Source organism: Odontesthes bonariensis, chromosome 13 (assembly GCF_027942865.1).
Source record: "Odontesthes bonariensis isolate fOdoBon6 chromosome 13, fOdoBon6.hap1, whole genome shotgun sequence".
NCBI lineage: Eukaryota > Metazoa > Chordata > Actinopteri > Atheriniformes > Atherinopsidae > Odontesthes > Odontesthes bonariensis.
Window position 1 is genome coordinate 32381204 of NC_134518.1, and position 19262 is coordinate 32400465.

At 41.0% G+C, this 19262-nt stretch overlaps 1 protein-coding gene across 1 annotated transcript in view; it reads left to right on the plus strand.

The window, feature by feature from the left end:
* LOC142398019 (alpha-1,3-mannosyl-glycoprotein 4-beta-N-acetylglucosaminyltransferase B) overlaps positions 1-19262 on the plus strand; it is a 131518-nt gene that overhangs the window by 107128 nt on the left and 5128 nt on the right. Inside the window, exons 11-14 of the mRNA XM_075481959.1 lie at positions 6927-7120; positions 7203-7281; positions 11543-11630; positions 14511-14623. Coding sequence (XP_075338074.1) covers positions 6927-7120; positions 7203-7281; positions 11543-11630; positions 14511-14623 — 474 coding nt within the window. The remainder of the gene's footprint in view (positions 1-6926; positions 7121-7202; positions 7282-11542; positions 11631-14510; positions 14624-19262) is intronic.

Sequence of the window (19262 nt, forward strand, 5' to 3'; positions counted from 1 at the left end):
TAGCATTTAGTTTTATTTTAAATGTGCTGCCATATGAATGAAAGTGCCATAACATTTGTTGTGCAAACACACTTTTAACATCAGCATCTTTCTGTAGTTTTTATGTAGAAGCCTCGCTCCACTGTCTGTTTCCTTGAATGACTTGCTGCTATCAGTTGTGTGTTTTGCCTTTAAGTGATATTTTAGACTGGAACTACTACGCTGAGAAGACAATTCAACTTGGCTGTAAATGCAGGAGTTTTTTTATTATTATTTTGAAATACGTGCTTTTATGTTGAAACAAGTGAAACAGGAAGTAGCGACTTTTACAATAATAAAATAAATAATAAAACCTCCATTAATGCGCGATAAAATATTTATCGTGTTAAATAATTAACAAGTTAACGCGATAATAACGAGTTAACTCGCCCAGCCCTAACGTAAAGTCATTTTGTGGCTGTTTGCAGGAGCGTTGCGTCACTTTTTTGCTCATCTCGTGTCTCTTTCTGGTCACATTTATTCTCGAATTGGCCATATTATTACACTGCGTACGCCACTTTTAGAGTGTTTCACATCTACAGCACAGAATATGAAACAGAAACACAAAATCAACAAATTCATGAAAAGACAACAAGATGGATGGAAACTAAATTAGTTTTGGGACATTTTGAAAGGTTTAGATGAGCTGAATAATCAAACAGCTTCAGATTTCAGCAGCTGGAAAAAGCCTGCATGTGTTTGTCCAGAGAGAAGTCAAATGTTAGTTTTTGTTGTAACTAACAGGCCCGTCTCCACTGAAATGTGACTCAGGTGAAGCTCTGAGTTCTCTCAGATGAGCTGGGATTCATTTATTTTTCTGTCTGTTGCCTCTAAACTCACTTTATACTTCACCGTTAGATTATCAAGCTCGTCTGAACTTTAAAAAGTGTTTTAAACAGCGTTTAGTTTCCCTCGCTCGCCACTTTTCCTTCCTGTCTTCCAAAGGTTTTTTTTTTTTTTTTACGATATTCAATTCAATTCATTTTTATTTATATAGAAATAGAAATAGAAAAATACTTTATTTATCCCCCAATGGGGGGAAATTCAGATTCGTCAAGTAGCTCAACATTTTTTTTAAATATTTACAATGAATTAATAACAATAAAACAACAATAATAATTCTACTACTAACTAAATAATAATAAATGACTAAATGGCAAAATAAAACAAATAAATAAATAAATATAGCGCCAAATACAACAAATGTCATCTCAAGGCACTTATATAATAAAGTCCAATTCAAGCCAATTGGAATTCAATTCATTGTAATCATAATTATTTAAAAAATAATCCAATTCATTCATATAGAGCCAATTCAAAAACAATTTCCTAGCTACAGAAACCAACAGATTGCACCGAAACTATGTCCCTTTAAAGGTTCATCCTGAATTTAGTTCATAAAGAAAGTTTATACTTGTTTAGGAGTGTAAACCTGATGGTCCGCCGTGGTTCCTGTCCAGCTCCAAACCCCTGATGTGGTCCCGTTTAGCTTCCCAGGAGCTTATAACTCTCAGCTCGGCTGGTCGTGCTGCTCACCTGTCAGCGGGAGACTTTAGTGAGTTTGAAAAGAGGGCAAAGTTCAGTGGAAGTTCAGCACAGCGTCTGTGGACAGATGAAGATTGAGAGCAGCGTCGCTTCCCGCCTGCGGCCTCGCCTTAATGCCTCTGATTACTGTGTTAAGAGTGATAGATATTAACCCCGCTGACTGCTGCTGCAATCTCCTCTAATCAATTGGATATTGATCCGGCTGTTGCAGAGCTTTCTGTGGAGACTGAACCAGAGATGCACCTGCGTGGAGGCTTGAATATACGGATGCTAACGCAGCTGCCTGCTGCCTCAGAAACAGGGGAAGTGTGTTTAGTTATCTGTGGAAAGAGGATAAGCTTCTGACTCTTAAAGCCATTTAATCCTCATAAATTCTGAGGCTAACTCACATGATAAATATCAGATTATTGGGTTGTTTTCTGTTGTTTCGTTTATCAGAAACATCAGGTTAATGATCAGTCATGCTTAAATTACTTGTGGAGTTCCACAGGGTTCTGTGCTTGGTCCAATACTCTTCACCTTGTGCATGCTCTCCAAAGACAATATCACCTGGAAACATGACACAAGCTCGTGTTTGTATTAGTGCTGGGCAACGATTCAAATCTTTAATCTAATTAATCGCATGATTTCCCTGATTAATCACGATTAATCGCATTTGTACGCAAAATCCAAAAATGAATCCAAAAGTAGTGTATAGCTTTTAGCATTTAGTTTTATTTTAAATGTGCTGCCATATGAATGAAAGTGCCATAACATTTGTTGTGCAAACACACTTTTAACATCAGCATCTTTCTGTAGTTTTTATGTAGAAGCCTCGCTCCACTGTCTGTTTCCTTGAATGACTTGCTGCTATCAGTTGTGTGTTTTGCCTTTAAGTGATATTTTAGACTGGAACTACTACGCTGAGAAGACAATTCAACTTGGCAGTGTTTACAGATGACTTTGGTTCTGTCGACTCCGCCGTCTGGAAGAACTTTAAAATGAAAATGGCCGAGTAAAAGTTCCGTACCCTTCTCCATGTTTGGTGGATCCGCCGATTACTTTCTTTTCCAGTTCCGCAGCAGACAGCAACAGACTTTTACAAAATAAAAGCCTGTGAGCAACAGACTTTTACAATAATAAAATATTTATCGGCGTTAAATAATTAACGAGTTAACGCGATAATAACGAGTTAACTCGCCCAGCCCTACTTTGTATCTGTGAAGTCGGAGTTCATTAAAGGAAAACGTCGGAAAATTTCAATTTTCCTATTTTCCGACACCTGTCCCCCAAAATCGATTTCTCACACTGTTTTACATTATTCAACCCATAACCTTGCGCTCCCAGATTTTTTCACTTCTGGCCATGGGCGCAGCCATGTTCAGCCACATCCGGGCATATTTTACGTCAGAAATGCAATTCTACTTGTGCAGCGGGAGTGTGCGAACCAGATAGCTTGGAGCTAACGGCTGTGGTTCCTCTGATATCCTGATGTAACTTGGAAATACACAATGATTGAATACTACCTGTATATAGTAGAATTAGAAATTATTTTTATTTCAACATGTATGTTCACATATATCTGTAGTGATAGTCTACAACTGCCTCGTCGGCGTGAAGGAAACCCTTGTAGGTCCCGTCCTGCGACTCATATTTATCCCTGATCGCCCACACCGCACAGGAGGGAATCACTCTTCGGAAGCGCTTCCCAAGTCTCCCATGGAGAAAGTAGGTCACCTGCCGGTAGGCCTGGAAACGGTACACAACGTTGGGTATGGGGTCCGGAAACGCCTCACCGGTTGTATCCACGGCTCTAGCGATGATCTGCCACGACAGCACATCCTCGGCGATGACAGCGGAGCGAAATCTCTCGTGGTCTATCAGGCAAGTCAGGTCACCGGGGCCACCACAGACACTCACCCCCTTCTCTTCAGCCTCCACAAGATCGTGATAGCAGACACACTCGTGAACTGTCTGCATTTGCCGACAGTTCCCACAGCGGCACCATTTAAAGTCGTCTCGTCGCCAGACTTCGGTCTCCACATCTTTGCCGTCCCATTCAGCAATGCTAACCGCCAGGATGTAGTTAGCATTTGGCGGCGGCTGCTGCGACAGCCACTTGTCCATCCTTATTTTTAGCCTTATCCGACCATCTCGGCTGATGGCTATAAGCTAATACATTTCTTGGATCGAGAGGCTGATCATGATCTGACTCGGACTCGGGCGAAACTTCGCATTCTATCTCCGGGTCAGAGTCAGACCAAGACAGTTCCTAAGTGTCTTCCATTGCTGTGTTTGCATTTCTGACGTCATGTTAAGCGAACATGGCGGCGCTAGGGAGGGAGAGCCAGAGCGGTATAACTTGAATTTCAAACATTCGCGAATGTTACTCTCTCGGGCTGACAAATGTAAACAAGGTGAGAAATCGATTTTGGGGAACGTGTACCAGGGAAAATAGTAAATTTGAAACTTTCCGGCGTTTTCCTTTAAATACAGGCTAAAAGCCTTTAACTGACAGATCAGAAATCATTATTTGACCCGAACAACCTCAGCAACATGACATCTAATCTCAAAGCTAAGCTCCCATGATTTATCCTTTAATCTTCACATGAAACGGGTCTGCAGGACTGCTCTGTCACGGAATGATGCTGAAAAACCGGTCCGTGCTTTTGTTATTTATGGACCCGACTACTGTAACTCGTTATTATCGGGGTATCCTAATAGTTCTTTGGAGAAATCTTCACCTGATTCAAAAGGCCACAGAGATCATGTTTCATATTGTGGAATTCAGAGTTGGATTTATCGACATCAGTTCTTATTTCTTGCCCTGCCACCATTCGCTCAGTCTTCTTCTTTCACAGGTTGAAATTAGGGCTGTAGCGATACGTTAATCTTACGATACGATACGATACACAATATTCGATTCGATACGATACACTTACATCATTTTCTGGGGGGAAAAAGGAACAGTTTGATTTGACATGAATCGTCGCTGATTGGACTGGTGGTCCGACCTTTGACCCGGAAGGACAACACAGCCAGACAAACGGAAACAAACGTGAGAGCTGTGCACTTTATACAACATTTTTATGAACTAATTTATCACTGTTTTGTATAATGTGACCCCCCTGGCATTGTATTGTATTATATTAATGTTCTGTGTTTTCACTAATTGTAACGTCTGACTTTTCAATAAAGTTAGCTTTAAAAAAAAAAAATAATCGATACTTTATCGGGAAACGAAATATATCGATATATATCGCAGTATCGATAAAATTGCTCAGCCCTAGTTGAAATCTTTGCCAGTGATTATTTGGGGCTGATTTTGATTCCAAAATCTGATATTTGTTTCCATCCTGTAAAGCATCTCAGTAACGAAGGTGCTTCATAAATTAATAACCCAGCCAGCATGTCCATGTGGGGCCCATAAGGTTTAAGTTTGGGCTGCAGATACGGTGACCCCACCTGTGTTTGCCCATATGGGTTTCAAGTTGCTTTTGTTGGACTTTGCATTTAGCCATTTGAATGTGAACATTTTGCTTTGTGTGATGTGTTTATCTGTATTGCCTTTGGAATAATTTAAGGGTTAGGGTAACCTTAACCCCTAACCCTTCAAGTTGCACTTTGAAACCCATATGGGCAAACACAGGTGAGGCCACTGTGGAAACTGCGGACAAACCCACTTGGGACGCTTATCTGCAGCCCAAATTTAAACCTTATGGGCCCCACGTGGACATGCTGGCTGGAAAGTTAGCAAACAACACAACAAAAGACACAAATCTTAAAAAGATTTAGCTCTTAGTGTTTAAAGGAGTGTTTCCGACTGTGCTGAAGCTGCTGCTCAGTGACTGAATGAAGACGCGGAGGCCGTCATATCTCATCTGTACACCTGAAGGAAGTCCGGTCTGGGTTTGCTTTGTGAAAAGAAAGATGAGGCAGTTGTGATCGCAGCTCACACGACATCTGTGATGCTTGTGGAGTTAAATCTGCTCAGACGCTGAAACACAACGACCCTCTTCCTCTGATCCAGAGCCTGACGGGAATCAGACCAGCAGCTGTTTTTGTCACTTCATTTAAAAACTGCCTCGGTTGTCACATCCATTAATCATTAATCGGTCACACGATGCGGCGCCAGCTGTCGGCAGCGTTGTGTGTAACTGTTCCACCGTGCTGCCTGCAGAGAATCAGGTTATTGATCCTGTTTAATTCTAATGTTTTCATTAGGATTTGGATCTGCCTTGAAATGTAATGTGAAATGAGAGTTATTTGATATTCTGATGTACCGGCCCGTTGTTTTTCTTCACAGAATAGTTTATTTACAGCATGTTTACTTCATATCATGTGTTTAAACTAGGGCTGGGCGAGTTAACTCGTTATTATTGAACGCCAATAAATATTTTATCGCGCATTAACGGAGGTTTTATTTTTTTTTTATTAAACTTTTTTTGGGGGAGAGGGGGGGGCTTTTGTGCCTTTAATGGATAGGAAAGTTCAGAGAGACAGGAAGCAGGGGGCAGAGAGAGGGGGAACGACACGCAGCACAGGGCCATCTGACTCGAACCGGGCCCAGCTGCAGTGAGGACTATAGCCTCTGTACATGGGGCGCCTGCTCAACCCACTACGCCACAAACCCCCCCTGTTTTATTATTTATTTTATTATTGTAAAAGTCTGCTGCTCACAGGCTTTTATTCTGTAAAAGTCTGCTGCTGTCTGCTGAGGAACAGGAAAAGAAAGTAATCGGCGGATCCACCAAACATGGAGAAGGGTACGGAACTTTTACTCGGCCATTTTCATTTTAAAGTTCTTCCAGACGGCGGAGTCGACAGAACCAAAGTCATCTGTAAACACTGCCAAGTTGAATTGTCTTCTCAGCGTAGTAGTTTCAGTCTAAAATATCACTTAAAGGCAAAACACACAACTGATAGCAGCAAGTCATTCAAGGAAACAGACAGTGGAGCGAGGCTTCTACATAAAAACTACAGAAAGATGCTGATGTTAAAAGTGTGTTTGCACAACAAATGTTATGGCACTTTCATTCATATGGCAGCACATTTAAAATAAAACTAAATGCTAAAAGCTATACACTACTTTTGGATTCATTTTTGGATTTTGTGTACAAATACGATTAATCGTGATTAATCAGGGAAATCATGCGATTAATTAGATTAAAAAGTTTAATCGTTGCCCAGCCCTAGTCAAAAGGTGACTTTTTAACAATTTAACACAATTTTCTGAGGTCTTATTGAGACGTATGAGACAGACTTTGGTCATTATACCTGTTGGTTTCAACCCCGCCACTTTGGTGAGCTCAGCTCCGGAGATGTAGACACGAGCAGCCGATCAGGCTCGGGTAAATAACGGCCCGCTGTTTGCTGTTTTTCAGGATAAGGACTTTGGGAAGCAGACTCTGCATAAAGGCCACGCCAACCCTCTGGCGGAGGTGACGACCAGCCTGAAGACCTATCAGCACTTCACCCTGGAGAAGGCCTACCTGGGGGAGGACTTCTTCTGGGCCTTCACGCCTGTGGCGGGGGATTTCATCCGGATACGCTTCTTCACGCCTGTCCGCATCGAGAGGTCCGTGCCAGCGAGGGGAAATGAGTACGGGGCGGCTCCAAAGCTTCCAGCTAATCGTCTGCTTGTCTCTGATTTTTTTCAGGTATTTCTTTCGGAGCGGAAACATTGAACATCCAGGGGACAAACTCTTCAACACGTCGGTGGAGGTGCTGCCGTTCGACGTGAGTTCTCACATCCAACTGAGTGCAGTTACTGAAACCGTTTCCACAAATCCTCCTCAAGTGACAGTGATCAGGAAAATCCACCTTCTTTAAATCAAATCTAACCCCCTGAATAGGCAGAAAAGACTTCCAGCTGCTCATTAAACCAAGAGTACAGCAAGCGAGCCGTTCACAGGAAATGATGTCACCATCCAGAGATATAGAAATGAAATTCAATGGAAAACAATTCAGTGGAAAAAAAATCTGTGGAAAAAAAAATCAATGGAAAAAAATACAACTTCAAAAAATTCAATGGAAAAAAATCAATGGAAAAAAAATACAACTTCAAACAAATTCAATGGAAAAAAAATTCAATGGAAAAAAATTCAGTGGAAAAAAATCAATGGAAAAAAAATTCAATGGAAAAAAATTCAATGGAAAAAAATTCAATGGAAAAAAAAATCAACTTAAAAAAATTCAATGGAAAAAAATACAACTTTAAAAAATTCAATGGAAAAAAAATTCAATAGAAAAAAAATTCAATGGAAAAAAAAATCAATGGAAAAAAAAATCAATGGAAAAAAATTCAGTGGAAAAAAATTAAATGGAAAAAAAAAATCAATGGAAAAAAGCAAGTGAGCCGTTCACAGGAAATGATGTCACCATCCTGAGATATATTTTTATTTTTAGAATAAAACAGTCTCTTAAAGGCTTCATTGATGAACTAATCTTGTTATCTTTCAAAGTGGTCTTGATCGATAGTTTTCTGAAAGTTTTTCTTTGGACATTTTCTGCATTTTCAGTCCTTGTACCCGAGCACTTTCAGAGGAATGTGTTTTTTCTTTGTTTAAGCCACTTAACTTTGACCTATGAGTCATTCAAGAGCAAAAAAAGGCTCCTAACTCAAGGGATGAACCAGTGTTGTGTCCACACATAACAGACAACTTAAGACAGCCAAAGAAGAGCTTTGGGATGTCCTTCAAGAAGCCTGGAGAACTATTCCTGAAGACTCCTTAAAGAAAGGACAGAAAGCTGTCTGAGAGGGTTCAGGCTGTGTTGGAGGAGAAAGGAGCTCAGAGCAGATATTCACTTTAAAGCTGCTTAGAACTGTATAAACTCTGTTTCTGCCTTATTTTCTGTATTTACATCTATGTTTGATCCGGTTTCAGTAAATCCCTGCAACTGTTTCCTGTTTTACTGGAAATGTGTGAAGAAACGAGTGCTGGATCAGGACTGTTGCTCCGTACTTTATGAATTTATGCAAAGGGGATTTTCTCTGCTTGAAAAAATAGTGAAACAACGTCTTGGAAGTCTCAGTCAAACGTGATGTGTTTCACAGCTCTGAGGTGTTCCTAATGCGGCGTTACTTCAGTTGTGTTCAGTCCCCACCGACTGCACCTCAAACAGGAAAACAATTCATTTCAAATCACCTTTTAAGATCCACTTTTGCCTCTTGAGTCTCACTGCTGTCAGTCATAACTGTTCCTGTTATAAACGGACCACGATCAACTGTCAGTGTTCCTCTAAATCAGTGATACTCACTTTTACACCAACATACTAAAGTCCCCTTTTGCAAATATGCATTTCTACATATAAAACATCCCACAAAAAAAGAAACAACACAGCCAATACATGTTCAATTAAGACCACATTTACCTTAATACTGGGATGAGCGGAAGCTGGCGTGCATGTCCTTGACTTTCTTCATGTTGTATTTGTAGTTTGTTGTTGTAATCATAGTGAGACATTCAGGATGAGCATGGTTTTTGTGCTGGTTTTTGCCCTTTTTTAGTTAAAAAGCGATCCATTGTGCCTGCATCTCGCGCTGGCTAAAGGAGCTAGGGTGCACTGCGGTCAAGTGTGACGGTGGTTTAAGCGGGCTGCGTTGCCAGGTTTAACAGTTCCCCCTTTAGGAAACACCATTAAAGCTGCCGTCGGCAGGTTTTCAAAATTCCGAGTCTAAAGTCGGAAAATTCGAACTGATACAACTTTCAGGTCCCTCCCCCTCTGTGGACGAGGTTGTGCACGTGAGTTCACACCAGTGTGCGCGCACACAAGCTGGAGGCAGACTCACGCTCAGCATGGAAGACGTGGTTGGTGACTGTTCTGCTCAGATAATAGATAAATAATAAACCTAACGTGATTGGTTAAAAACAGCCGGGAGCGCTCGATTTTTGCAGGCACGATTACAGGCTTCAGAGGGAGCTACAGAATTCTGGATTTTTCCTAAACAGCCTATTTAATATTCTACTTCCAGAATCCCATGACAGTTCAAGCTAATATGACTAAAAAAAAGTTGCCGACGGCAGCTTTAAGCCTTAAAGGGACATTATGTAATTTCTTCCTCCATCTAGTGGTGCAATTTTATTTTGCAAAGTTGAGTGAATTTGCTCTCTAGCGCCTCACGTTTTCAAATGTGCGCTGCAACTTCTTGAACTACGGCAAGCGGAATGTGTCAAGATTCAAGAAGCTATAGCTTCAGACTCAAGGTCCATACAAACAAAAAGAAATCAAGACACACAGTACAAAGGATTACATAACACACATACAACAACACTATGAATACAGATGTCAGATAACATAACATCTCCTTTGGTGTGCAAGCAATGCAATTAGTCATATTCCGGGAGTTACCGGAAGTGACGTTGACGCAGCGTTAGCATTAGCTGCATTAGCAATAGGAGCATTAGCAGCGGTAAATAAACTCCCGGTAAACTTACAAACTTTCTAATGCCTCGTTTTGTGAGTTAAGAGCCTATGTGTACTACGGCAGAAGTTTGGTAACAATCAATGCATTATTAACGGGATTATTTACAAGAGAAAATCTATTTAGCTTTTTTTTTTTTTAAACTTTATTAGTAAATCAACAAAATAACAGTTTACAAATGTGAGCATAACGCCAAAAAGAAGATATCCAGGGGGAGCATAGGAATAATAATAAAAAGAAGAAGATGATGCACTTACAAAAAGAAAGCTAATGAACACAAAGACATATGTGCCAAGGAATAAAATCTATTTAGCATTAGCGGCTGTAATAAGCCATTTGGCGGAAATGACGTCACAATGAGGTCTGGCGGGGAAATCGCGATTCGAAGTGCTTTATGTCCCTCTCGGCACTTCGTCGTTTTTGATAGAGCGGAAGGACATGGCAGCCTCCATAGAGCTTACCCGCTCTATGTAGATACAGACTAGTTATTCTTCACTCAGGAGGATAAGTGAGATTTTTGACAGAGATCATTTTACACCAATGAGGACTAACTTATGAATGAATATGTTGATTTGAGCTAATAAATTACTTAATTTATTACATAGTGTCCCTTTAATTAATACTTAATAAAAATACTTAATACTGTGCTGTATGTTATTTGAAAAAAATTATTGTTATTGTTACCATATTGTTATAAGCTACTATGCGAGTGCGAGCTGCTAATTAGAGCTTGAGGAGCCGCGCAGTGAGGATCTCTGCTTTAAATGATGGCAGAGTTTCGACCCGTTTCACCTTCTGAAACTGAATCTCAGAGGGAAAAACAGGAGCTCTGAACTTTGTGAAGGCATCAGATGTTATCTCTGTTCTTAGCGGGCGAGCGAACCTTTCTCCTCCTGATGTGGATGTGCAGTTAGTGTGATGGATGACTGCCTGCGTCTCCGCTGTGGTCGACCGTGAGGCGAAGGCTGATTAAAGCTGAGAGTCACAGCGGGATGATGTGTAGGAGGAGGAGGAGAAGAAGAGCTCCTGCAGAGACCAGCCGGGCAGAGGAGAGAGGAGAAAAATCACTTTAGAGGAAGCTGAGAAAGAGAGGAAATGTGTGAAGGTGTCCTGGTTTAATCACCTGAGCTGTGTCAGCGCTCCTGTTGTAGGTGAAAAACTCACAGAAAATCACCTCAACACCGAAGAGTTGTGGAAATAAATCTCCACGAAACAAAACCGAGATGGTTAAAGTATCTCAGAATGATAAAACCTCTCAGAAAACTGTGATGAGTCTAAACATTAGTGAAATATTAAAGGCAAGTTTATTTGTACAGCACAATTCAACAACAAGGCGATTCAAAGTGCTTTACAGAGACATTAAAACAGTAGAAATAAAAAGCACGATCTAAATTTGAAACAAAAAAGAAAGAAATAAGAACAATAGATCAAATCAGGAGTTAAAATGGGATTACGTTTTGAAACTCAAAGAGGATTTACAGTGACAGGGGACCTTTTTTTAAATTTAAATCACGTTCTTTTTATTTAAAAGATTTAAAAAAAAACACAGGAATCAGCTTCTGTTTGTGTTTCCAGAACATCCAGGCGGAGAAAGAGGCCTTGACCGACGGGAGGGAGAAAACACCAAAGTACCATCGGACAGAAGACGGATTCATCAGGATAGGTGAGGCCGGGGTCAGGGGTCAGGGGTCAGGGGTGTGTTCTGGTGCCTCCTCATCTTCACCTCTGATGTGCAAGGAGAGCCATCAAGGATGTAAAAACTGGGGGAAAGAGGAATAATTCAGCAGATAAACACCTGGAAAACCAAACCTGATCGCACAGAACTCAACTCAACTCAACTTTATTTATTGGATAGATAGATAGATAGATAGATAGATAGATAGATAGATAGATAGATAGTATATACATACTTTCAGGAAATAGATAGATAGATAGATAGATAGATAGATAGATAGATAGATAGATAGATAAGTACTTTATTCATCCCTCCATCCATCCATAAAAACATGCAAATAGAATAGAATAAAAATAGAGAATAAACATTAGCTATATACAAATCTACAGTATGAAGAGTAGGGTAAATAATAGTAATAATAATAATAATAATAATAATGCTAACAATAATAATAATAATAATAATAATAATAATAATAAACATCAGTAAACTAAATAAAAACAGATTTGTACATTTAACAATAAAGGTAAAAATAAATATAATAATTCAATATTAATAATTAATATTAATTAATAATTAAAAATTCAATATAAATAATAATAAAGCCCTTTAAAACAGCCGTGGCTGAAACAAAGTGCTGCACATGAGTAACAACACGAAATATAAGGCATAAAACATAAGAACAATGTAAAAACAATAACAGAAACAGTGTCTCATGCTGGGTTAAAAGCCAGGGAATGAAAATGGGTTTTAAGACGAGTTTTAAAAATGGACAGTGAAGGGGCTTTTCTAATGTGAAATGGGAGGTCGTGCCTGCTAACTAATCCGTAACCGTGGGACTCGCAATGAAACGATCTCATTAATAAACAGGTCAATGTGTTTCATGTTCAGTAGGATTCACCTTCCTCCTGCTGGACTCACCTCTGCAGGGTTTATTAACTTAACTAAGTTAATAATAATAATTAATTAATTAACTTCAGTGAATCACTCCAATAAAAACCAACAGAACATCCCTTCTGACACCTTAACCGTCCATCTGCTTTTGTATGGATGATGCTGGAACTGACAGCGGGCGGTCTGTCGTTGCTCAGATTACAAACCGCTTCGATGTTCTTTCTCCTGAAGTTTCAGGCGTCATGACGGATGGATATGCACGAGTTTGGAGCAGATCATTCCAGAGAATCTCAGGAGAGAAAACAAACTGAAAGAGGATGATCGTCTGACATAAATTACCAGCAGCTCTTCATGCTCTTCATCAATTTTTCAGAGGCCTCGGCAGATCGATCCGACCGTCTCCCCTTCGCTCTTTTAATTTCCAGCCTTCAGGAGTTTTGGTCACGTGACCGCCGGGGAACCCTATGGAAGTTTTTCTGTGCCATCAGTGTGTGAATACGAATTTCTAATATTGAATTTTTACAGCATCGAAATCAGACTTTGAATTTGAAAAAAACAACAGTGTAAAAAAAAAAATCAATTTCTAAAAACAAAAATTCTGTGGAAAAAAATTCAACTTCGAAAAAATTAAATGCAAAAAAAACAACTTCAAAAATTCTGTGGAAAAAAATTCAACTTCAAAAAATTAAATGCAAAAAAAAAACAACTTAAAAAATTCTGTGGAAAAAAATTCAACTTTAAAAAATTAAATGGAAAAAAATTTTAGTAGAAAAAAAATCAACTTCAAAAAATTCAACTTCAAAAAAATTTAATGGAAAAAAATTCAACTAAAAAAATTGTTTTGTTTTTGTTTTTAGGAATTGATTTTTTTTCTACACTGTTGGTTTTTCAAAGTCTGATTTTGAAGCTGTAAAAATTCAATATTAGAAATTCATATTCAAACTCTGATGGCGCAGAAAAACTTCCATAGAACCCGTTCATCTGTAGCCGACGTAAACCCGACCTGAGGTTTAGTGTTTCTGTGTCACACAGCGGCGTTTTCACGCTCTCATCCTCCACCTGCAGCTGTCGCCGTGCGTAAAAGGAGGATCTCTGTTTCTCAGAAAAGCTCCCACGAGCGTGTGCACGCAGCTGGATGCTGAGTGATACTCCGTTAAAGCAACAACAGAAACGCTGCTCTTGGTGGGGATTACAGCTGCGCTCGTACCTGAAAGCATGGCAGTGATAATCCCAGTAAATAAATCCTGGCAGGGATTACTGCTCTGCTGAGGTGCTGAAAGCAGCTGAAATGAGACGCCGGGCGGGTCCTGATGGAGACTCAGACCTCCCGTCATATGAAGGAAAAAACCAGAGCACAACCACAGGGGTCACTTAATGGACTCTGGATAAATGTAATGGGTCTTAATTACCTGCAACAACCCTGTAAATCTGCACAGAAAGCAGAAGAATCCCTTAATCACTTCAGCTTCCATCAGCACATGAATAATAAATGTTTAACCACACGTCCCTTTAAAAAAGAAAAAAAAACGAGCCGCTGTGCCTGTAAACAATGTCCATCGGTCAGTTTTATGAGCTCATTTTACAGAAAGATGATGGAAAATGTTTGTTTTTCCCTAAAAAGCTGAATCATGAAAGCATCGAGATTCATTTGGGAATCAGAGAAATGACTAAATTAAATGCAATACTTTGATAGAAGCTGAAATCAGAACATCATGGTTCAATTTTTAAACATTTTTGTGTTTTTCCTCCCTGAAACGGGAAGAAAACGCATCAGAAAACAAAAAGGAACTCTTAAAACACTTCAAACAAACCTGTTAACTGCACTTTTACAGGCTGGCAGTTGAGCATTGGGAGTATTTTTCGTTCAATTTAGTAAAAAATCAATAAATGCTTCTCTTGTGTGGAGCGGCTCTTTATGAGCAAACTGGACTCCTCTCTCAGATTATTCATTTCATTGATCTTCCTGTCTTTCAGGAACGTTCCAGAACGGGATCACTGAGGGGGAAGTGGACTCCTCCTTCGGGCCCCTGGAGGCCATGCGTCTCTCGGTGATGACGGACTCGCCGGTGTGGGTGATCCTCAGCGAGGTGAGAGCCGCTCACCGGCCGAACAACACAGTCGCATTCGCTCAGGATGCTCAACGACTTCAGTTTTAAGGATTTAAAGGCTTTAAAGGCGAGATTTAGAGGCGATTTCTCAGATTCATGTAAGCGTTCACCGGGAGACTTTTGGGTTCTTTAACCCATTGAGGCCGGGACAGCATTGCCGCATTTCTACCTTTAAAGCCGGGGGGCGCTGTTGCGTTATTCTACCTTTAAGGCTGGGAAAGCGTACACGTCTTTTTTCCTGTATAAGGGTTGTTTTGCACCAATTATTGACCTCTGCACCAGTTAAATGCGTTATAATAGACACGTGAGAGTGTCGTCATGTTCCTCGTGTCTTTGTTTTGAAGTTAAGTTTCATCGAACAAGCATGGAGGACTTTCAGTGGGAAGACATTTCAGACGGGAGCGATTGTGAGGAGTTTCTTGGCTTTGATGATGCTGATGAACGTGCTGACCCAATTGATGCAGATTTATGGCGAGCACATATGTTTGAGGATGATTTTGAAGGGTTTGAATGTGAGTGGAAGACTGACAATTACCACCGTAATCGACGGAGAGATTTCAACCGCACACCAGGGGTGAAAGTCGATTTACCTGCAGATGCCACACCGTTGCAGGCATTTAATCATATTTTTACTGAGGAGCTTTGGGCGCATCTCGTTTCTGAGACGAATAGATACAGTGAGCAGGTACATCAGACTTCAGCTCGAGCAAAGATGGCAAGGTGGTCCCACGTAACTGTGCCGGAGATGAAAACGTTTATTGGAATGTGTATGGACTCCTTGTGCTGCCAGTACGAAGAGATTACTGGCGATAAAACAAATAGATAAATAAATCATTTAAATATAAAATTTTATTTTATTTTATTTTATTACTGTTTTCTAATTGAAAATAGCGCTGTTCCTGCACTTTACTTTTTATTTTATTTTATTTCCAAATAAAGCCACAGGTGTAAGCTCTCAAATACTTTTTGAATTATGTTTCTATCTGCTACAGAGGCTGAGAAATCAATCATTTAGCAGGCGTTGACACAATTTCTGAATTTCCAGATAAACTTCAGGTTTTAGGGGGTCTTTCTAAAATCGCCCATAGGTTTTACAGGCATTATTTTCCAGGCGTCTTAGGCCTAAATGGGTTAAGGAGGTCGCAGAGAACAGGGCTGTCGTGATGTCTGAGCAGCACCAGATAACTGTGGAGAGAAACAACGGGTCTGTTTCTGCAAAGAGACGTTTTTATTCAACCTTTTCCAGCTTCATTTTAGGGGTGAGAAGAAGTGCATTAACTTCAGTTTAAGTCATAGAGACGGTTCATTTCTGAAGCTGTGGAGGAAAAGCCCGACCCACGAAGCTCGCAGAGGGTTCACTTTGCTTTCTGTGAATCCAAAATAATTCATTTGAATCTGCCTTTTGTCTCCAGTTTGTGTTGCAGCCCAGGAGCTGGAGATCTAAACAGTCAAAAACCAGCACAGAGAACCACGAAAACATCACTTTTTGTTGACTTTTCCGCTGACTTTTTGGTTATTTGAATGCAAAGAACCTGATAATCAGGAATTAATGCACAAATTCAGCCACATGTGATGGAAAACAAAGGTCTTTGCACTGGAAAAAATCTAAATCTTACCAAGTATATTTGTCTCATTGAGTATCTCATTACACTTGATATAAGACACAACTACCTAACAAGTACTATTTCAGCCAGATATAGGGACTTGTTTTAATACAATACATCTGGAATATCTTGTTAAGTGAAAAAGTCTTGAAAACAAATAGTTTTGAGTCATATTTCATATGAAACAAACTTTTTTTTACATTTGAAGAGGTTTTTAAGCTAATTTCAAGATCACTTTTAACTCAAAAGTCCTAAATATCACATTTTATTTCAAGAAATCTTGACAAGCCAGTTTTCACTAGTTCCATTGGCAGATTTTTTTTGCTTATTTCAAGCAAAAACGTCTTTTATTTGTTGTTTTTCTCACTTATTTTTGGAGGGGCATTTTTTTCCAGTGTGTTGATTTGAGCAGCTCTAACCCAAAGCAAACCTTCAGCCTTTAAAACCCAGGATATTTCAGACTCTTAACAGGTACAAGAACATTTTACTGCTGCTTTGGATCAGTCTCAGTGTGTAAAACCTGCAGAATTCTTCCCTTTACAGGAGCTGTATTTCAAATAATCAACCTGTCAGTGGTAAAAATATTTCACCACTTTCAAACACTCGCTGTGAAGACTTCAAGTTTCATTGAAAAGATTCACATTCACAATCTTGTTCTGGCCCCAGATGCATCGATGTGAATCTGCTGTGTGTTATTTAGTGTTCGTGGCAGGTTAAAGAGACCCCTCACCTCTAAATCTGGAGAGAAAATTCAGAGCTCAAATATTATGGGAGGGAATTGGGAGTTCGGGTCGGCGCTCTGAGGTGATTTTTAGAGGAAACTGTGAGGCTTAAACATGGAGGGGAACTGAATATGTTCCATTCAAAATAAGAAATGAAACTGAAAACTGACTTACAGTGTAAAATGAACATTAAAACAAGACTAAATTGATGCAGTTTAAAGATAAATTCAATTCAGCTTTATTTATAAAGCACCAAAGTACAACATATGTCATCTCAAGGCCCTTCAGTAATACAGTCCAATTCAAGCCAATTGGAGTTCAATTCATTGAGCCAATTCAAAATCAAATTCCTAGGGTGGCCATCCGCCTCCACCAGCTGGGGTTTGAGAGGACAGAAAAGAGGGAACAACAAACACTGTAACACCATTCAAAGGATATCTGCTGGAACAGGGAAACACGAGTTAATGACCACAATAATATCACATGTACATAATGTCATATGAGAAATTAAACGGGGGAAAAAGAGCAAAGTGAGGAAAGGTGCATCATGGGAGCTCCCCAAGCAGTCTGGGCCTATAGCAGCTTAACTATGGGATGTTTCAGGCTCACCTGAGCCATCCCTAACTATAAGTTTTATCAAAAAAGAAAGTTTTAAGCCTAAACTTAAAGGTAGAGAGGGTGTCTGCTTCCTGAAGCCAAACTGGCAGCTGGCTCCACAGAGAGGGGCCTGATAACTGAAGGCTCTGCCTCCCAAACTGGCAGCTGGTTCCACAGAGAGGGGCCTGATAACTGAAGGCTCTGCCTCCCAAACTGGCAGCTGGTTCCACAGAGAGGGGCCTGATAACTGAAGGCTCTACCTCCCAAACTGGCAGCTGGTTCCACAGAGAGGGGCCTGATAACTGAAGGCTCTGCCTCCCAAACTGGGCAGCTGGTCCCACAGAGAGGGGCCTGATAACTGAAGGCTCTGCCTCCCAAACTGGCAGCTGGTTCCACAGAGAGGGGCCTGATAACTGAAGGCTCTGCCTCCCAAACTGGCAGCTGGTTCCACAGAGAGGGGCCTGATAACTGAAGGCTCTGCCTCCCAAACTGGCAGCTGGTTCCACAGAGAGGGGCCTGATAACTGAAGGCTCTGCCTCCCAAACTGGCAGCTGGTTCCACAGAGAGGGGCCTGATAACTGAAGGCTCTACCTCCCAAACTGGCAGCTGGTTCCACAGAGAGGGGCCTGATAACTGAAGGCTCTGCCTCCCAAACTGGGCAGCTGGTCCCACAGAGAGGGGCCTGATAACTGAAGGCTCTGCCTCCCAAACTGGCAGCTGGTTCCACAGAGAGGGGCCTGATAACTGAAGGCTCTGCCTCCCAAACTGGCAGCTGGTTCCACAGAGAGGGGCCTGATAACTGAAGGCTCTGCCTCCCAAACTGGCAGCTGGTTCCACAGAGAGGGGCCTGATAACTGAAGGCTCTGCCTCCCAAACTGGCAGCTGGTTCCACAGAGAGAGGGGCCTGATAACTGAAGGCTCTGCCTCCCAAACTGGCAGCTGGTTCCACAGAGAGGGGCCTGATAACTGAAGGCTCTGCCTCCCAAACTGGCAGCTGGTTCCACAGAGAGGGGCCTGATAACTGAAGGCTCTGCCTCCCAAACTGGCAGCTGGTTCCACAGAGAGGGGCCTGATAACTGAAGGCTCTGCCTCCCAAACTGGCAGCTGGTTCCACAGAGAGGGGCCTGATAGCTGAAGGCTCTGCCTCCCAAACTGGGCAGCTGGTTCCACAGAGAGGGGCCTGATAACTGAAGGCTCTGCCTCCCAAACTGGGCAACTGGTTCCACAGAGAGGGGCCTGATAACTGAAGGCTCTGCCTCCCAAACTGGCAGCTGGTTCCACAGAGAGGGGCCTGATAACTGAAGGCTCTGCCTCCCAAACTGGCAGCTGGTCCCACAGAGAGGGGCCTGATAACTGAAGGCTCTGCCTCCCAAACTGGCAGCTGGTATCACAGAGAGGGGCCTGATAACTGAAGGCTCTGAAGGACTAAACGTTCAGTGATGGAGGGAATATTTACACAGTTTTAGATATTACGCACCTGTTTAAAGCGATGTATTGTAGATGACTGACACAGTTGAATATTTCATGTTTTTAATTGAAATTTCCACATTTCATTTATTCATATTGTCTTTTTTTTTTATAAATTTAGATTTATTTCATGTTTCTCAATCAGAGTTTTATGAGCGTGAGCTCACGTGTGATGCGTTCAGGCTCCCGTCGGCGCTCACCATGCTCGCCTGTGTTTCTCTCCTCTGT